Raw genomic sequence first — 21,342 nt, 5'->3', positions numbered from 1 at the left:
AATTTAAAAAGTATTAACAACATTATCTGAGGTACAATGGATAAATTGAAGTCTAATATAACTCCTAGCACATTGGATTGGGAATCTATTCAGAAAATCTCCCCAGATGAAAGAGTAACATCTATCAGATTGGCAGGCCTTGAACTACCAAACCAGATTAATTTGGTCTCAATGTCTCAGAAATCGTTACTGACAATGAAATTAGAAGAAAGATGTAATCAGCATAAGAGAGAATAGAAGCTCCAAGAGCTGAAAGTTTGCTCCAAAGAGCTCAAATATATGTTAAACAGTAATGGGGACAAAGGGCAGCCCTGGGGAACCCCACAAAAAGCCTTCCATTCTGGAGGTAATTTTCCCTTTCTAGTTGCACGATAAAATCTATTTTTCAAAAATCCTTCATACCAAGATAGTACAGCCCCTGTAATAACAACTTCACTCAAGCTATGCAACAGTAATTCATTGTCAATGGTATCTAAAGCTGCTGATATGGCAAACTGAGTAAAATTATCTATTTCCCCATCCAAAGATAATACCTAAGTCAATATTATAAGCAGGGATTCCGGGAGACCGCGTGATGCTGTGAGTGGGGAAGCAGCATTCTGCTGTAGCTCTGGGGCCCTCGCTGCTTGAGCACAAAATATTACCAGGCAAAAACTTCACTTCACCCTTTCGATGCTCTGTCGCATGGACAAATAGCTGGAGAAGTCACCACCAGCCATGACGCAGAAAATAGTAAAGAAAGATAAAAACAAAATCAGCGACAGAGAGCCCAAGATGGCACAGACCTCCGCTCCCGTGCTGTTTACAGACACACAACTACAGCAACTGACCTCAGCAGTAGAAAGAGCTTTGGAGCCGCACTGGGAGGCGATGGATCAAAAATTGGATGCATTTCAAGTAACATTAGATGGGCTCGCAACCCGGACAGGAGATTTAGAGGCTTGAGTCTCGGCCCTGGACTATGACGCGCGTGGTTTTGGCCCTCATCTGGTTCGTTGGCCTTACAGAGAAGATTCCAGATAAAAACTTGGCTACCTGGCTAGAAGGCTGACTTTGCAAGAAGCTGGCCCTGTCAGACTCAATGGGCCCATTGGTATTAGAAAGAGCGCACCGCATCAGAAGACCAAAACAGGCTGAGAGTAGGGATGGCAAAAATATTAAATTACAGGCACAAACTTGAAATTTTGCAGGGATTTTGCATGCGGAGAGACTCACTAATCCATGAGGGCCGGCAAATCTTGATTTTTTTTTTTTAGGATTTTTACCCAGTGGTGCAGGACTTGCATCGTCAATTTCATCCAGTATGCCAACTGCTCATAAAAAAAGACATTCGTTTTATTCTTCAATACCCAGCACAATTGAAAATCTCGATGCAAGGTAGCTGGCAAACGTATAAAACAGTGCAAGAGGCAAGGTCCGCTTTGCTGGATAAAGGTTTGATTTACTCTGCTTAGAAAATAATAGCCAGGAGCTTAATACATATCATGGAGGAAGGGTGATCATGACCATAAGAACATAGCTATAAGAGTGGTGGGGGCCCCTAGCACTAAAGGTGATCTCAGGTTCCTTTGAAAACGCCATTGGGTTCAAGTTGAGTTTTGAGATTGGGTTCAAAGGGGGGAGAGGGGTGGGTGGGAAATAAGGGGAATTTTTCTGATGTTAACGTGGATATAAAGGCAAACGTGTTTATTTTTTTTATATTTTTCTCATTCCCTTACTTGGTTCTACTCTAGCTTTAGAAGGGGCTGCAATGTGGCTTGTGTTTGTCCTGATGGGATTAACTAGGTACAGGGTCTTTTGGGACCAGGGTTAGCGTGGGGACCCTGGTTTACATTATTGAAGGCTCCTGCGTCCTTTACTCTGTAATCACCTTTCATGCCCTCTCGAGTAGTTAGTTGGAATGTGGGTGGGATTAGTTCCCCTATAAAACATTCCAAAATTCTTGCTGCTTTAAAAAGACATGGCTCAGATATAGCTTGTCTCCAGGAGACACGTCTAACAGACGTAGAACATGGGAAATTACAGCGTTCCTGGGTGGGGAAAGTTTTCTCAGCATCCCCTCAAGGGAGGAAAGGGGGGGTAGCAGTTTTATTTCGGAAAGGCCTTCCTTATAAGGCCTCTCTGCTAGCTAAAGGGGAACGTGGGAATTATTTGCTATTAAAGGTGTGGTTACAGTGTGTAGAATTTCTTCTGCTAGCAATCTATGGTCCGAATGACTACAACCCAAATTTCTTCCAATCCGTAGTCAAACTTTACATGCAACAAAACACTTCCTGGTTAATAGGTGGGGTTAGGGATGTGGAGTTTCCCATTGCCCGGGGTACTAGTCACTGGTGCCCTTTTTCCCCGTTACTGTTCATATTATCCATGGAACCTCTGCTCTGACACCTTGCATTGTCCCAGGGGGTGACGGGAGTGAGGTGGGCATGGCAGAGTGTCAAATGTTTGGCATAAGCAGATGATTTACTGTTGGTTTTGACTGAGCTGCCCCATTCCCTTGACTGCTTACTAGAGCATTTGCAATGCTTTGGGAAAACATTCTGGGTTCCTATTAAATTTGACTAAATCCAGCGCCCTATTAGTATTGCCAGAGACCCAGGCTTGTTGGCGAGGTGTCTTTCCATTGCAGTGGGCTCATGGATTTATTAGATATTTGGGGGTTCTTGTCCCAGCAGACCTAGTACAGTTATATGACTTGAACATTCAACGATTGTTACAGGAGACAAAAGTTAGACTGGATGCATGGGAATCCCTGCCCATATCCTTGCTGGGGCGTATAGCAATGTATAATATGTTTATTGTTTCAATTGTTGCCTTTATATCAAGTTGATTCAAGGTTTATTATGGAAAGGCAGAAGAGCCCAATTATCTATTAACACTCTGTGTATCCCAGTAGAATATGGAGGTTTGGGGCTGCTCAGTGTTAAACATCTTGCTGTTACCAGTGGCATGCGACACATCAATGACTGGTACTGCTCAACTCAGGACTACTCTAACACACACATAGAACTTCAACATTCCCCTGGGGTTCATTTCAGCAGTCAATTACATGTAGCAGGGGGACCTGTGCCAAAACTGTTGCAGTCTTCCATGATTATGGGTACAGCTAGAGCAGTCTGGAAATGGATTTGTCGGTTGCATCATTTTTCTCCTCAGGTATCACCTTACTTGTCTATATGCGATAACCCAGCTTTCCCACCAGGACAGTTATACCCTGCTTTTCGCAGATGACGGAGAAAAGGAATAATATTCTTGTTGCACATATTACTGAACACGGGAAAATGAAATCTTTCCAAGATCTCCAATTGGAATTTACACTGCCGCAATCAGATATGTTTCATTACAACCAATTGAGACATTATGTTCAATCCTTACCTGGGAGGATCTAGCAGAGGATGTTCAGGAAGAGCTGTCGTCTGCATTTTCATTAGAGGCACAACAAAGTGTGTCCCTTGCTTTTCACCACCGCCACATTCGAGAGACATTGCCTGATCTGGATTGCGCCCGACTGCTGGCACTATGGCAGAAAGACCTACCAATGACGCTCACCCTGGTACAATTCAGATCACATGTCCTTATGATCCGACGTACTTCAATTTCGACAGCATATTGGGAACTCCAATATAGATTTGCTCTGCGCTTGTACATCTCTCCTCACAGAGCATTTCACATGAGACTATCCCCATGGGGTTCGTGTTTAAAATGTAGAGCTGAAGGCGCCACAGTGGGCCATATGTTTTGGTCCTGTTTCGGTATTGTGACTTTCTGGCAAACTATAATTGGCCAAGTGTTGCGCATGTGGCAGATTAGATGGCACTATGATCCTGCCCTACTATTTGGACATTTGAAGTTGAGCTCGCGACCTCCCCGAGGATTTACATCATTTGAGTCCAAAGTCATTATGGTAGCTAAGCAAGTAATTCTAGCACACTGGTTATCTTACACTCACCCCACACTGCAGCAGTGGCGAACTCGCATGATCTACTTACTACGTATGGAACGCATGAGCATAACAGACTTCAACTCTGCGGCAGGAGACAGATTCTAGCGGTGCTGGGCTCCTTTCTTGAGTATTATGACTTTGAAAGCCCAGAGCAATATCCTAAATTTCTGAGTTTGGCAGACTCAGATATCCATAATGTTCCTTTGTTTACATTTTTAATTATATTATGTTCTGAATGGGAGGGCTGGGAAGGGATGTTGATATAAATAATGATTCAATGCTTGTTTGATATGCAACTGAGCTGTTTAATAAAAAGATTGAACCATAAGCAGGGATTCCATACTGTGACTGGATCTAAAGCCATATTGGCTCTCATCAAAACAATTGTGTGTATCTAGATATGTGAGTTGTTTACCAACAATAAATGCCATTAATTTAGCCATCCAAGGGATACTTGCCAGTGGCCTATAGTTCTAAGTTTTAGTTATCTCTTCCCCCCCCCCCCCCCCCCCCCCCGGTGCATTGGGAATAGATGTGAAAACAATTTAACCTAATTCCTTTGGATAGAGACCAGATTGAAGAATTTTATTTATTAGTATATTTACCAAAGTAAGGGTCTCCAAAAGAATTTTTTTTTTAATATATGGGTTGGACAACAGTCCACACAACAGTAAGATAATGACACTCATCACTAAGCCTGACAACTCAAATAATGAGACCAAAATAAAATTATTCTAAATTCTATCAATAGAATATTTAGCTGAGATGGTTCATTCCTGTTGATCCTTTATATATGAAAAAGATAATGATGATACTGATTTTCTAACTTTCTCAATTTTCGACTGAAAGAATAAGAAAAGATCTGACTCATTAGGTTGTAAGAATCACCTATATAAAGCAAAGAATCTAGAGAGGTTAAATACCTTAAATAACGTTTTGGAGCAGTTATTACTACTAGAAATTATCTCATTGTAATACAACTTTTTTGCCTCTGGTGTTGCCTGTTAGACTGAAATTTATATTTTCCACTCAGAAAGCATTTGTGGAGACTTTGATTTATTCCAGGTGCATTCTTATTTTCTGCAAGATCTCTTCTGTTCTATTAGGTCTGAAGAAAACCAGGGATTTGAAGTCGCTTTATGAAATTGTTTAGTGATTAAGGGAGAGAGCTCATCTAGTGTACTGATAGAGAATTCATTCTAGCTTTGTAGCATAATGTGCAAGGACTTGTTCTGCAAAACAAATTTAGTTATCATAGAATTCCAAAAAATTTCTTCTGCTGCTGTTTTTTATTTCCTATAAGTCTGAATTATAGGAGACTTTAAATCATGAGACTGACACTTAGTTGAGCCTTAGATAGAATTCAAGCAAATGGTGGTCTGACCAAATCACAGGAGTCTATATAACATGCTCTATAAATTTAGTAGTACAAGCAAAAAAATCTAATGCATGGCCCTTCACATGTGTTTCTACAATCTGTTCTAATTCTAACTGAGAATACTTTATAAATTGTAAAAACTGATGGGCATTAACACATCTCTTACCAACTCCAATATACTAGTATTAGGAGACATTAACCTTCACCTAGAAGACTCAAACTCCATCAACGCACAAGAATGCAAGGAATTCCTCCGTTTATGGGATCTTAAATGGCCACAAATGCAAGCGACCCATGTCAAAGGGCACACACTCGATCTCATCTCACACAAAACTTTCAACAGACCAGAACTTCCTAATAACATATTAAATGGACAGAAACACCCTGGACCGATCACTATAAATTAAACTTATCCCTACTCTGGCGGAAGAAAGGTTTACACCGAACACAAGAACACATCCTACAGCACAAGAGGCCAAGTAGACACGGACACATTCTGGCAACTGATATACAATGACGAATGGACAGCTTAAATGGACTCCATATACTACCTCTTAGAATGGGATAAAATATGCAAAAACATATTAGATGAAATAGCACCCTTACAAACAAGAACCGCACGTAAGCATAACTTGATACCATGGTTCAACGATGAACTGCAAAAGTTAAAAAGACAATCCAGGAAACTCGAACAAGCATGGAGTAAAACAAAAGATGAACATTCACTCAACGCGTGGAAACAAATACACAGGAAATACAAATACGCAATAAGACAGACCAAAAGATCATAGTATAAAACTAAAATAGGGACAGATTACAAAGACACGAAAAAATTATACCAACTTGGGAACAAACTCCTAGATACCAACCTGGTCACTACAACAAATACAGACATCCCATCAGCAGATAAACTTGCTAAATATTTCAATGAAAAAATTATAAACCTACGCTACCTCAGGACAACACTGATATCGAAAACTTCCTTAATGAGCTGAACCCAACCTTTGGAGAATACTCGGCTGACCAAAACTGAACAAACTTCACTCGCCTTACAGTCGAAACAGTTACCCAGGCGATTAGCAGGTTCTCCAACACACACTGTAAACTAGATACCTGTCCCAACTACCTAATGAAATCTGCCCCTGACCGCTTCATAGCAGACCTCACATCCCACCTAAACTACATGCTTCAGCCTGGCCTCTTCCCCAAGGAAATTGGCAATATCCTACTCACCCCTATACCAAAAGATACCAAGAAAAAGACAAATGAAATCACTAACTACCGTCCAGTAGCATCTACCCCGCTGGTAGCCAAACTGATGGAAAGCATGGTAACCAAACTACTTACAGACTACACGAGTCACAGTCAGGATTTTGCCCCCTCCACAGTACGGAAACAGTACTACTCACTCTCCTAGCCAAATTCAAACAGGAAATAGCAATAGGAAACAATATTCTCCTCCTTCAATTCGACATGTCTAGTGTATTCGACATGGTAAACCATAATATACTACTAAGATTACTAGATCACTTTGGGATTTGTGGAAATATACTTAGCTGGATCAAGGGTTTCCTAACCACAAGAACATATCAAGTAAAATCAAACTCAAGCATATCATCACCGTGGAAAGCTGACTGCGGAGTACCACAAGGATCACCGTTGTCGCCGACCCTCTTCAACATAATAATGACCCCACTAGCCAAGTCCTTAGCCAACCAAGGCCTTAACCCTTTCATCTATACAGATGATGTCATAATATACATTCCTTACAAAACTAAATTGACAGAAATCACCAACAAAATCAAGCTCAGCCTTAACATCACTGATTACCTTCACATAAACTTATTCTACCATGGTGGTTACTATGGAATCAGGTGTGGTTTATGGGAATACTCATCTTGAATATTTGAATACCTACCTTAAATAATGTAATATAAACAGTTTTACTAAATAAAAATATGTTGGTAAAATCAAGGATGATTTTTATATTGTAATTTCAGAATGCAGAGGCTTGGAATAATTTGTCAACAGCATACATCAGATTACAACAGAAGTAAGTACTTCATGCTCATTGGAAAACTGCTTATGAAATTTACTTTACTTTTCTTCCCATTCTTGTTACATAAGAGTTAATGACTTCCACATAGTGCTTAGTTTATTTGGATTTGGTTCATGCCTTTTTCATTTGCAGCTCAAGGTGAGTTACATTCAGTTATAGTAGGTATTTCTCTTTCCCTAGAGCTCACAATCTAACCCCCTGTTTACCAAGCCACACTAGTGCTGCCGCGTCAACACAACCCATTCAAATTGATTGGTCTGTGTTGGCATTAGCACATAGAAGCTACTAGCACAGCTTAGTAAACGGGAGGGGGGGTTAAGTTTGTACCTGAAGCAATGGATTTCAGCTGGGTTTCCCTGTTTCTCAGCCCACTTCTCTAACCATTAGGCTACTCTTAATTTTTCATCTGCTGTATCATTAGGCACAATTTAACTTTCACTTTATTTTGAGGTGAATAAATTTAGGAGAGACAGTATAAGACAAGCCATTACTTCATAATAATTAGATCTGGCTCTGGACTTTGCTATTCTATTCCAGTTTTTCTTTCCCACTATGCTAATTTCACTTGAATCAGATTAGGTTACAACATGTAATCATTTCACTACAATACCATTTACACTTCAAAATATTTCTTGAATAAAAAGTTTTTAAAGACTTCCTAAACTGATAGTAGTGTGAAACCCCCCGGAGTTGAATAGTAATTGAGTTCCACAATTTGACTGCAGAATAGCTAAAGGAACTATCAAAGAATCATTTTTATTGAATTTTGTTCATCGAAGGAAGAGCTAGATTTAAAGAATAATGACCACGTGTAGGTCGATCTACAGAAGTATAGTGTATCAGATTAATGTGGTCAGATGGACTAGAACCATAAATTAAACTATCTTAAATTCAACCCTTGCAGAAACAGGCAGCCAGTGAAGATCTGTAAGCAAAGGTGTCACATGCTCATATTTCTTACAGCTAAAGATCATCCTCACAGCACAGTTCTGCAATAATTGAAGTCTTTTGCTGATTAATCCCAGCATACAGAGAACTGCAGTAATCTAGCTGGGGTATTACTATGGCCTGGACCAACAATCTAAATTGTATCAAATGAAAAGAGGATCTTATCACTGTAAGCTGTCGTAATTTTTTCAAAGGCTTTTTTGGACAGATTAGCAACTTGATGTTTCAAAGTTAATTGTGTGTATAGAGTAAAGCTTAGCACTCTAGAAGATGTGGCAAAAGGGAGAGATTCCCCAGTGTTGAGAACCAGATTTTGTGGTACTCTGCTTGAAAGATGTATCAAAGTATAGCAATTTAGTCTTAGCAGTATTAAGCTTTAACAAGTTCATTGATGCCCAGTGATGTGTCTTAGAAATACATTCTGAAAGTAAATCATCTATATCTGTAGTACCATTTAGCAGTGGTACCAAACTAAAGATATCATCTGCATATGAAGCAGCATAAAATAATGAGGATGCTATGAAATTACCTAGAGAACTCATAAAAACATTAAATAAAATAGGCAACAAAGGCAAACGTTGAGGGACGTTATAAACTGAGCTCCAAAATTCTGAAATGTTTCTTTTTTTTTTTTTCTATCACTATATTGCCTATTACCAAGAAAACCCTTAAACCACTTCGAACAGTACCATCCAAACCCAATCCATTTAGCCTATTTAGCAATAATATATGATCAACAGCATCATGCCCCCGATACATCAAATTGAATTAAGACAGATGGAATATTTTGACTTAATAAGGTCTTAGTGACCAGCATAACCAATAAAGATTCAGTGCTATGCATTGTTCTAAATCCATACTGGGAGACAATGATGCTGGTCTAAGTAGGACCTCAACTGTGCTACAACTACAGATTCAGAAATTTAGCAAGCCAGGGAATGCTGGCAACAGGTCGAAAACTAGCAACTTTAGTCAAATCCATTCCTTGTGACTTTGGTATAGGAGTCAAAAAGATTTTCCCAAGTTCCTGAAAAAAATTGCATTCTCTTAGTAAAGAATTAATTAATAATGTAATCCAATCAACTAATTGAATTGGGGACAGACTTAAGTAAGTGGGAAAGACAATGATCAAGAATGCTAAACTTTCCTGTTAACGTTTTTACTATAGCATGAACTTCTTTAGTAGAAACTGGACTGACTTCAGACCAAACTAGGTCAGCTTTAATACCAGGGAACTGTTGCTCAGCTTCATCGTATGGTTCCAAAAAGTATTGAGGGCCTAATGGCAACAATACTAATCTAATATTTTCAATCTTGGTTCTAAAATACATTGCCAATTCCTCAATTGTAGGCTGTAGATCCTCTGAAATTTGTGTAACTGGTTGTGAATTAGTCAAGGATCTAAAAATGCTAAATAAAACCTTACTGTCTAATTGCCCGGATCCTATTAATTTCTGACAATATTCCTTCTTGGTTTCAGTAACTGTTAATTTATATAATTTGATCAACTTTTTCCATTTAATTTTATGATCAGCATTTTTTAGTTTTACTCCAGACTCTATACTATCTAAATATTCTTCTGCTACATCGTAAGATACTTCTGAAAGCAATGTGATGGCTGTATTTCATGAGAAAATAAATACTACCAGATTTCCAAGTAATTGTGTCTGGGGCTACAAAGCAAGAAAACCATAGACTTCTCAAAAGAGATGTGAATGCTATATAGCTAGGACTTCTTTACATTTCCTACTCATGTGAGATGCAAAGATCTATCCATTTATTCATCATGCGATTTGGTCTTGCTTGTAGTGTTCATTTGCGTATTTTTCCTATACTTTCTTACCAGTATAACATTTCATCTCATCTTTCCACAGATCTGAACCACTCCAATCTTTCTTACCTCTTCTTTGCAGTCTTTGATACTAATTCATTTTCTTATTCAGCATTTCTCTTGCTACAGCCATGCACTACATGAATCCCTTTATATTCACATGTCTTTCCATCAACATATCTATTTATATCTATTCACAAGGTTGCTTCCTTCTTTTCTCCCATAATATCAGATCTAGCCCACCCTTTATTTTATTTATTATCTGCTTACAATCTTAAGTAGAGTATAATAAAAACATTCATAGTCATAACACACACACAAACACAACAAAATATGCCTACTAGGCATTTTATTTATTTATTTATTTATTTATGGCATTTGTATCCCACATTATCCCACCTCTTTGCAGGCTCAATGTGGCTTACAATTCGTCATGGATACTGGAAATAGCAGTGAAGATACATTTGGTTTACAGAGGGTTTTGTGTTACATGGTGGAGAAATACATGAAGGTGTCAAAGCAGAAAGACATTATACGACAGTCTGGAAGTTTTAAAGATTATACAGTTACACATGTTAGATTATACCGTTACACATGTTGATCTTTGTGATATATCTTGTCGAAGAGAGAGGTTTTCAATAGTTTGCGGAAATTGGTCAGTTCATAGACCGTTTTCAGGTTACGTGGCAACTATTAAAACAACTTATAATAATTCTGATTGGTAGTGGGGTCTGTGTCTTGCCATGTTTGAAAAGATAAGTCCCAAAAGTTATCTTGAATTGAGACAAAAGTCAAGTCAAGCTTGTCTTCTTATTTGATGATCTCTTTTGTACATGAAGAAATGAAAGTGATCTTTTAGTGCTACTATGAACGTTTTTTGAATAAATAAATCATGAAGAAAAAGAAAATGCTTGTGCATTATAGAATGGATTGAGTCATATTAATTAGCTGGGAAATTGTGGATTCATTAAGACAACTTCGAGCAAAATAAACTTTGCATTTATACACCAAAGGCCTGCATAAAAAAAAAGTGACTTGGACTGTTTCCAAAAGGCTGTAATCTCAAGGAAATGTCTCAGAGCTATGGACAGTTTATTCCAAGACAACAGACCTGTAGCTGAAAAGCTGCCTTCCTTGTATCAGCAAAATATATTCTATGCAATGTTTGCAGACAAAAGCAGTTCCTCTCCCCCCCCCCCCCCCCCCCCCCCCCTCAGATCTCAGTAGTAAAAAAAGAAAACAAAAACAACCCATGAACAAACATCAAAACGTGAAATAAAATCTGAAACTGTACCGGTAACCAATGCAATCTTTCTTACACCGGAGTAATGTGTTGCTCTTAGGCACAAAAGTCACTAGCCTCGCAGCAGAATTCTATATCAACTATAAAGCTTTCAAATGAGCATGAGTAATCCCCAGATGTAGTGCATTGAAATATTCAATTTTAGAAAGCACTAAACTCTGTACAGTTATTCTTAAATCTACTGGGGGGAGGGGAATCATTGGCTTAATTTTACTTAATAAATGTATCTGATAAAAAGACAATGTTATCACTGCAGTAATCTGATCCTGCATTGTAAGCTGTCTATCCAGAACAATCCTTAAACTTACAATTTTAGCTGTCAATGGAATTGTCTGATCCCAAAACATAACATAAGGTACTAAACAAGAATCAACATTCCTCTCAAACTTTTAAACTTCTCTTTCTTTAGGCCATCATATCCAATTTATGGCATATTTTGTTTTGTGTGTATGTGTTATGAATATGAATGTTTTTATTATATTCCACTTAGGTTGTAAGCAGATAATTAATAAAATAAAATATGGGCTAGATCTGATGTTATGGAGAAAAGAAGGAAACAATCTTGTGAATCGACATGAATGGATATGTTGATGGAGAGAGATGTGATTATAGAGGGATTTGTGTAGTGCATGGCTATGGCAAGAGGAATGCTGAAGGAGAAAATGTGCTGGCAGCAGAGACTGCAAAGAAGAAAGAAGGAAGATCGGAGTGGTTCAGATTTGTGGAAAAATGAGATGAAACATTATACTGGTAAGAAGGTACAGGAAAAATGGGCAGAGGGAGAAAAGATCTGAAGACAACCAAAGAAGATATGGATAATAAGGTTCATCAAGATGTGGAGACTAACAGTACGAACAAAACCAAATAGTATGACAATTAAATAGGTGTTCGGATCTCACATGATTAGGAAATGTAAAGAAGTCCTAGCTATACAGCATTCACATATCTCTTGAGTTTGCATAAGTCTTGCTTTGTATCCCCACATACTCCACTCACTATGACTTAGAATTCTGGTAGCATTTTTTTTTTCTTGGTAGTATTTGTTTTTTTTCTTGAAATGCAGGCATAGGATTGCCAGTTAGTGCTGCAAAGATAACCAGTTATATTGTACAGTAATCGACAATATTCAGCGCTGGCCAGCTTCGGTCACTATAAACAACTGACCAGCACTGAATATTGACATAGCCAGTTAAGTATGAGTCAGCCCTAAAAAATGGATATTTAGTTCCGGTTACCAGAAGTGGCTCAGCATTGAATATCTGGGGTCAGCGGCAATAGCGGCACTTGGGCTTTGGGTGGGCTGCCTCCCACAGGCTGAATATAGGCCTCAAAATAAATTACCTTTTCAAAGTTGTTTGCATATTAATTTTAATGGGGATTTGCTGCATAGATAGTATATGAAGTTCTGATAAATATTACCCCAGGCACTGTTTCAAATCCTCTAATAGTTACCACGGAGCTCTCTTTGTTATTAGTGGCTTGTGTGGTTGAGTTTATTCCACCAGGGAAAAGGGAGTTTCCTGATTACCATAAGATGGGGGGGTATACTGTCCCATCCTAGATCTGATGGCTCTGAACAGGTAGCTAGTTAGAAAAAAAGCTCAAGATGGTTTCCCTAGACACACTCATTTCCTACCTCCAAAAAGAGAGACTGATTATGTTCTCTGGATTTAAAGATGCTTATACACACAAAGAGGTACATCCCAGTCATAGAAAGCAGGGCCGTGGAATTGGAGTCAGTAAAAATGTACCGTCTCCAGCTTCAAAATAACATTATAAAATTTATTTATTTATTGGTTCTTATATACCACATTATCTGGCTTACAAATTAACCAGATAGTATACAATGATAGTAATTTATAAACAGAGAAATGTTAAATTATAAGATAGATTAGAGTGCAACACAGTAGTAACAATTGATTGCTTAGGTAAAAAACTTATTGAATATGAAATATAAGTAGTTATTTATACATCTAATGTCTCTCAGGATGGAGTTCCATCATTTGGTGCCCAAATGAGAGAAATCTTTAACCAGGATGGACTTGCATTTTCCTTGCTATAAGAATATCAAATATAACAGAAGATCATCTCTTGTACCTGGAGTAGCATTGCGAGTGGGAAGTTCCAACATATCTAACATATGTTAGACCACTTGTTAGACCATAGATGATCTCATAGATAAAGGTGCAAACTCCCAGAAACGTTCTAGTTATATCATCCATAGCAGCTGCTCCTGTCTGCACAGCTGACGCCAGGGCTAGACATGGTGGAAGGTTGAGCTCCAGCAAGGACAGAGAGAATGTCTCAAGGCTCAGGCACGAAGATGCTCCCAAATCAGCCATGCCCAATGAGCCCACACCACCAGTTCTTTACACTGGGGTCCTTATAGTGAATTGTTCAATTTGTTGTTGCTTCTCTGAGGTAATTGGAGTCAGGGTCGAGGTGGGATAGACATTTCCCTGTCACTATAGTGGAATAGTGCGGGATAGACATTTTTTAATAAATCAATCTCTTTTTTTTTTCCTTAAGTTTTAAGACAGATTCCCAGCAGCAGTAAGTCCTGTCTCAGCAGTCATTGAGTAAAAGGTAATAGACCACCAGGGCCATTACTAGCTTCAATTTTCCTCAAATAAGGGAAAAACTTGAATTAAATGCAGAAGCAAATTTGTAAAAAGACCACAGCATCACTGTCTTCCCTTTACTGCATCTTAGAAAGTTACCCGGATCACTGCATTTGGGTGCTTACAAAAGGAGATATGATTTGTAGAGTAATAGAGAAGTGATAGGTTGAGACTACTGCACTTTTCAGGGATTCATTTATTGAGAATAATAAACATTTTAATGTCTGTAATCAAATAACTATTTGTAAGCTGATTGCCATATTCAGTGAAAGTTTTGAGTTCTGCAAGCCCAAGGATCTATTGTGTATTGTGCAGTTTCTGTTTAAACCACAGAGTTTCTAATCTATTATTTATATTTTTAAGAGTTAAAGCTTTTCGAACTTTGCAAGAAGCCATCAAATGCAACTATGAGCACTGGCAGATTTGGGCAAACTACATTCTTACCAGTACTGACATTGGAGAGTTTTCAGAAGCTATTAAAGCTTATCACCGACTTATGGATTTACAAGACAAATACAAAGATGTTCAGGTTGGTAGCTATTTTTATTCTATTTGTGGTGCTCTTCAATATTAGTGGAAAAAAAAGCACTTGTTAATAATGCCTTAATCATATTTTATAACTTTTTATTTCAATTTGAATCAATCACAACGAGCATGACAAGATGCAAAAATACTGTACTGGTACCCAGTTGTTTCTTCAAGGCACCACCCCAACATCAGTGATTCAAATATTTCCCAGAAAGTGAGTTCCTTCCCCCCACCAGCACTATCCCTATTATTTACTGCCCCCTCACCCTTCTCAAGTAGGAGTGGAGTGGAGGAGTGGCCTAATGGTTAGAGCACCAGTCTTGCAATCCAGAGGTGGCCGGTTCAAATCCCACTGCTGCTTCTTGTGATCTTGGGCAAGTTACTTTTAACCCTCCATTGCCTCAGGTACAAACTTAGATTTTATTTTCTTCCTTGTATTCCTAATTTCAAATTAGGTATTCTCTAGTATTTGGACACAGTTGAACAGGAAGAAATGTATAAGTGAACTTGATTGTAATTATTTAACACAGCATGACTGTAAATGCAGAACGTTATCAAACTCTTTCCCGGTTATTCCTTAAGGTGCTGAACATCCTGGTGAAGGCAGTGGTGGATGGAATAGTTGATCGAAAGGGAGAGTTGGCAACAAGCCTGAATGGGAAACTGCAGGAGTTGTTTGGAAGGGTGACTGCAAGGGAGACAAGTGATGGAGAAATCTGGAGACTATATGCTAAACTGTATGGTAGTGGAAAGAGTGATAATGAAGATGACAATGAAAAGGTAATTGGTTCTCTTTAATAACTGTGTATTGTTGATGGCCTTCAGATGGAGAAGGCATCCTACATTTGTTTTAAAATGAATGAATTCTTAACTATTACAGTTAGTAACAAGACTTTCATTTTGTAAATCTTTTTTGTTAACGAAAATAGGTTAACTTGCTTTGAAGTATAGCAAAGGTGACCAGGGAAGTGCTGCCATTCACAGCTACAGTATATTCACATTTGTTTTGTTACAAATTTAACTTTGAACATTTGCATGCTTACAGTGATGAAATGTGTTGAATCTTATTAATGCAGAAGATGCACAGTGGTTGCAACAGATTTCGAAACCAGTGGTTTTTGTGAATTATGTGTTTGTAGCATAACTGAGCCAGCAGTACATCAAGTAATACATGTTAATGTTTGCTGACTGAGACCCAAGTATTGGCATATAAATTTCACAAGTGCTGAGTTGATGTTTGAAATGTTCCTAAAGAAAATGAATTCTTCACCCCTTCAAGCATTGAATTCTTTTGATTATTTAATTACAGAATTAATGACCCTACAAAATATGGGTCATATCTATCCGTCTAGACAGCTGCTTTTTTTTATTGCAGAATTACTTTTATATATGTTTTTTCTGTGCCTTTCAACTTCAAGTTAACCCCAATGTGGAGCATGTGTGCCACAGCTGTTTCCTGCAGTTTTAGAGAAGGATACTGTCAGTTTGGTGAAGATCTATAGGGTTGCATTAAAGAAACATTTGCTAACACAATACACTTTGCAATATTATTTTGCATAAGTGACATTGTAGAGAAGATTACTAGCAGGTATGTTTTTATTTTTTATGTTTATGCACTATAACATTTGGTAAGAATATTTATGAACCATTATTCAATAATTATAGATAGTAGCCTATTAAATACATTATTTCTATGTTATATTTATTATACTGTCAGGCTCATTTTCGAAAGAGGACGACGCCCATCTTTTGACACAAATCAGAAGATGGGCATCCTCACAGGGTCGTCCAAATCGGTATAATCGAAAGCCGGTTTTGGGTGTCCCCAACTGCTTTCCGTCGCGGGGATGACCAAAGTTCACGGGGGCATGTTGGAGGTGTAGCGAAGGTGGAACTTGGGCGTGTCTAACACATGGACGTCCTCGACCCATAATGGAAAAAAAAGGGCGTCCCTGATGAGCACTTGGACGACTTTACCTGGTCCTGTTTTTCTTACGACCAAGGCACAAAAAGGTGCCCGAACTGACCAGATGACCACTGGAGAGAATCGAGGATGACCTCACCTTACTCCCCCAGTGGTCACTAACCCCCTCCCACCCTCAAAAAACATATTTCAAAATATGTCGTGCCAGCCTCAAATGTCATACTCAGGTCCATCACAGCAGTATGCAGGTCCCTGGAGCAGTTTTAGTGGGTGCAGTGCACTTCAGGCAGGCGGACCCAGGCCCATTCCCCTACCTGTTACACTTGTGGTGGTAAATGTGAGCCCTCCAAACCCCACCAGAAACCCACTGTACTCACATCTATGTGCCCCCCTTCACCCGTAAGGTGGTGAACAGTTGTAGGTAGTGGGTTTTGGGGGGGATTTGGGGGGCTCAGCACACAAGGTTAAGGGAGCTATGTACCTGGGAGCAATTTATGAAGTCCACTGCAGTGCCCCCTAGGGTACTCGGTTGGTGTCCTGGCATGTCAGGGGGACCAGTGCACTACGAATGCTAGCTCCTTCCACGACCAAAGGGCTTGCATTTGGTCGTTTCTGAGATGGGCATCCTTGGTTTCCATTATCGCCAAAAATCAGAAACGACCAAGTCTAGGGACGACCATCTCTAAGGACAACCTAAATTTCAGGATTTTATAGAACTATTTTAGAATAGTTTTGCATAAGCTGCTTTTGTTAATATAATTGTTATAGCACCAATATTAGCTTCAGAAATCATATAATAAAATGGCAGGTAATGACTGTAGGGCCATCCATTCTACCCAATTTCCCTGTGTACTGCAGTACTAGTGGGCCCCATCTCTTGCTTTACTTTCACTTCCCACAACCAAAGATCCTTTCTGCTTTATTTTGTTTAAAACTTAATTTCCTTATTGTACCACCAGACCAGTCAAGATGTTTGGGTTTGTGCCATCCTACTTTCAGGTAGAAACTGAGAAACTAAGCCATGATGTCATAGCTTTAGAACCCTGTGCAGCAGCTTGGCCAGCCAGTATTTCTCAGTCTCCAGCAAGTGGTAGGTCTGGCAGTCCTGTGTAGTTTGCAATAGTTTGGTAAGATTGTTTATTGTTGTCTATTCTTGGGAGCAAGATTTTGATCTCTCAAGCAGTGACTTAAAACAAATGGGGGCTTAAGCTGAGAGATATTTAAAAAAAAGTGCTAAATGTTTTGCTCTGTTGTTTGGGGTGTCACTCCTGAAGGTTCCATGTCTTCCCCCCACCCCCCACCACCACCACCACACCCTTCTCCTCTTTCTTTTGAGGGGTAGATAATTTGTGCCTCCGAGTTCCTTGTACAGGATGTCAACTAATTATAAGTTCAACAGGCAGTTTTTTTTTCTGTTAAGCAGGGTGTTTGTTAACATTGGCCACAGCTGGGGAGATGGAAGTTAACCACCTGTGGAAAGACAGTTCTCCAAGTTAAAGCAGGACATTGTTTCTCACATGTGGGTGACAATCATGTGATGGAGCCCCCGGTGTTTATCATTTATCATTCATTTATCATTTATTGATTTGATATATTTCCTCTTTCGTACATGAGTCATGGTGGTTCACATAATTACAAACCAAAATTACAAGGTACAGAAATAGAATGCCATAATTTGATAGGACAGAGAACACACACACACACACACACACACACACACTTATGAGGTATAAGCAAAATCAGTCACTTAGAAATTGTCAGTCGCATAGAAATTGCCACCCGCATAGAAATTGCCACCTACTGCCCCAACACCCACACATCTCAGGTACAGGATCAGGATTATCAAATGACATCTGAAATAAATATGCTTTCAATGCAGCCAGGAATGAGGTATAAGATTTTTCTAGTCTGAGATACTGTGGTGAAGAGTTCAATAGTGCACGAGCCAATAATACAAAGCACTTGATCTTGGTGACTTCCGTTTCTCTTTGGCTAGATGAGGCAGCACAAGTGGGTCAGTCAGAGTGCACAGAGTACGGCATGGAGTATACAGAATGACCAATGTCCTAATGGCCAGCATTCAGATTGTTTTCCTTTCCCAAATGTTCATGTCTTTCAGTTGTTCAGAACTCCTCCCCTCCCCCCCATTTAACACTTTCGGTTCCTTCAGTCTTTTAAAACTCTATCAACCCTGTGTCTTAATGGCCAGCACTCAGATTGGTTTGCTTTGCCAAATTGTCTGTCACTGATGTCACTGAGGTCAGTGCGTGCCTGCCTAGCAGACCACTTCCGGCAGGCACGGTCCCAAGCACATCCTGTTGGAGGTGAGAATTATTATATAGGATATTTCTCACAAAGCAAGAAGTGCTGTGCTAAACAAATTTCCTATATTATAGATGTATGTGCAAGGGTAACAGGAGTCTCGTTAAATCCTAACAAGGGAGGGATGGATAGGAAACTAAAAGACAGCATTGCTAGCAGGTAGTAGGTGGTATGGGCGACCATACAATAGGTCAGCTAGGCAATACTCCATAGTTTTAGATAGGAAGGTCATCGGAGGAGGATTTAGAGAAGTAGATGCCATGAAGTATGGAGATAAGCTCTTTATGAATAGGGAGGGAGGGAAGAGGATTTAGAAAAGACAATATTAAACAATGTACAACACGAGTTATTATTTGTAGTAAATGTTTTATTTCACTGTTCAGTTAAAAATAAAAATACAAATACTTTGTTTACAGTAACAAGGTTTGAGGGGAGGTTGGGAGAAAATAGTAAAAACAACCTTGATGATAGTAGTTAATGACTTATTCATATGCTATGTTATTTAAACTGTCAAATATTGAATCCTATGGCTATGTCTGACATGTTGAATCATGAATAAAAATGTTGAAACAAAAAGAAAGCGTGGGACAGACATATGGGATCCCTTAGGAAAAGGAGGATCAGTTTCCAAAGTATGATACTCAAAAGACATGTGCCATTTACTACTGTAATGCCTTCTGCATTAATAAAGCAGCCAGCACAATAAAAACCACATTAGCTGCGTAATGTGGGAGTGGGCAGGAGCTGGGCGTAACATGGGTGGGTGGAGGATTGACCGAGTGCGATAGCGCACTAGCTGTCATGACTGCCAACAGCACAGCCACAGTTACTGCCACCTCAAGAGGAGGTGGTAAGTTTAGCTCTGCTATCTGCAGGCCATTAGCACAGCTAGTGACAGGTGAAGTGCCTTTACAGTGGAGCCCCTAGCACTTCCAATCTGCTCTGCCTGACACTTCCTTGGGATCTGCATTGGTAGTTGAGTGGTCCCCAGCAGCAGCAATCCCCCTCTGCTGCCATCTGGGTTTACACCAGCATCCAAAATGTCTTGAAATATTATCACTAGGGTGCATTTTTCCACATAAAGAGTAATAAGGTGTCCATGCGCTATGCAGTAAGTGCAGGACATGCCCTTGCTTTGCATTTAACCACACTTTAATTTTTGCTGTTAACATGTGGTAATTGAAATTCTACTACACATTCTTGTAAAGGAGCCCCTTAATGTTGTAGAACCTTTACAAAAGTTTCCTTCAACTCAAGTCCACCCCACTCCTCTTGTAATTTAAAAACATGATCTAGAATGGAAGTGTGCTCGGGTATCTACAAGTTTTATGGAACTAATATTTTTCAATATGGTGCTTTAAATCCACATTTTCTGTCTTTTGGTAGGCTTTACACTATCTGTCTAAGGCACATAAATGTGAGATCCATCGGAGTGGCTGGGACAAGGACATTTCCTCATTTAAAGCAGTTATAAAAGGAGCAGTTGAACTTGCACATGGTACATCCTTTTCGAGATATATTGTTTTATATTCTTATGTAAATGGCGTGGCTGAAACAGAAAAGAGAAAAAACGGAATAGTTTAAAATAGCAATTTATATATTAAAAGTAATTTAAATGTTTTCACCACTTAGCTATACTTTTTCCAATGTATATATATTTTTTTAATGTCTGCCATAGATTTTTTCATAAATTCATTCTGGTCAGGTGGTATTATTTTTGGCAAAATGTTTTGAAGACCAGTGGCTAAAAGCTTTGCAAATATTTTAGCATCCGTATTAATCATTGATAGAGGTCTATAATTTTGAAATTGTTGCGGGTCTTTTCCCGGTTTGGGTAAAACAATTATTGTCACCTCTGTAAATGTGCCTGTAATATGCGATTGAATAAGATAATTATAAAAGGCAGTTAGGTATTAATGCAGATTTAAATGCCAGATAGAACTCTACAGGCAGTCCATCAGGTCCTGGAGTTTCCTTTTAGTCATATGCAGTAGAGCTTCCAAAACCTCTTCACACTTACATGTTGCGTAATAATATCATTATTAAGTTCATCAATGGTTGGATGTGGTATATCAGCAAGAAAGGAGGGAGCAGATACATCATCAGTAAATTGAGTAGTATATAACTCTTTGTAGAAGTTATAGAAGCATTCAAGTATACTCATATCTTCATTGACTATATCATCATTAGGAGTACAAATACTGGAAATATTAGTTCTCTCTGCTTTAGTTTTTAAGTAGCTGGCTAGTAGATGCCCGTGTTTATCATGTTCAGTATATAATATGTAGCTGCTTGTTAGAAAACTGCTTTGCCAACTTGTTTATTTAATATATTGTTATAAGAGAGCTTCACTTTGCACAGCTTCTCATATATCACAGTGTTTGATGGAGAAGCATGATGTAAAGCCTCCATTATTCTGACTTCAGTTTCTAAGTCATTAATTGTTTTGTTCAGCTTTTTGTTTAAGGAAGCGGAAAAGGAGATG

At 38.9% G+C, this 21,342-nt stretch overlaps 1 protein-coding gene across 1 annotated transcript in view; it reads left to right on the top strand.

Moving 5' to 3' along the window:
• The window catches only part of TTC27 (tetratricopeptide repeat domain 27), a 302,320-nt gene that overhangs the window by 266,032 nt on the left and 14,946 nt on the right, over positions 1-21,342 (top strand). Inside the window, exons 15-18 of the mRNA XM_030196512.1 lie at positions 7,322-7,374; positions 14,447-14,612; positions 15,194-15,391; positions 20,244-20,355. Of these exons, the coding sequence (XP_030052372.1) occupies positions 7,322-7,374; positions 14,447-14,612; positions 15,194-15,391; positions 20,244-20,355 (529 nt within the window). The remainder of the gene's footprint in view (positions 1-7,321; positions 7,375-14,446; positions 14,613-15,193; positions 15,392-20,243; positions 20,356-21,342) is intronic.

Source organism: Microcaecilia unicolor, chromosome 3 (genome assembly GCF_901765095.1).
Source record: "Microcaecilia unicolor chromosome 3, aMicUni1.1, whole genome shotgun sequence".
NCBI classification, from domain to species: Eukaryota; Metazoa; Chordata; class Amphibia; order Gymnophiona; family Siphonopidae; genus Microcaecilia; species Microcaecilia unicolor.
Note: the sequence above shows the minus strand (reverse complement) of the source record. Positions and strands in the feature narration are given on the sequence as shown.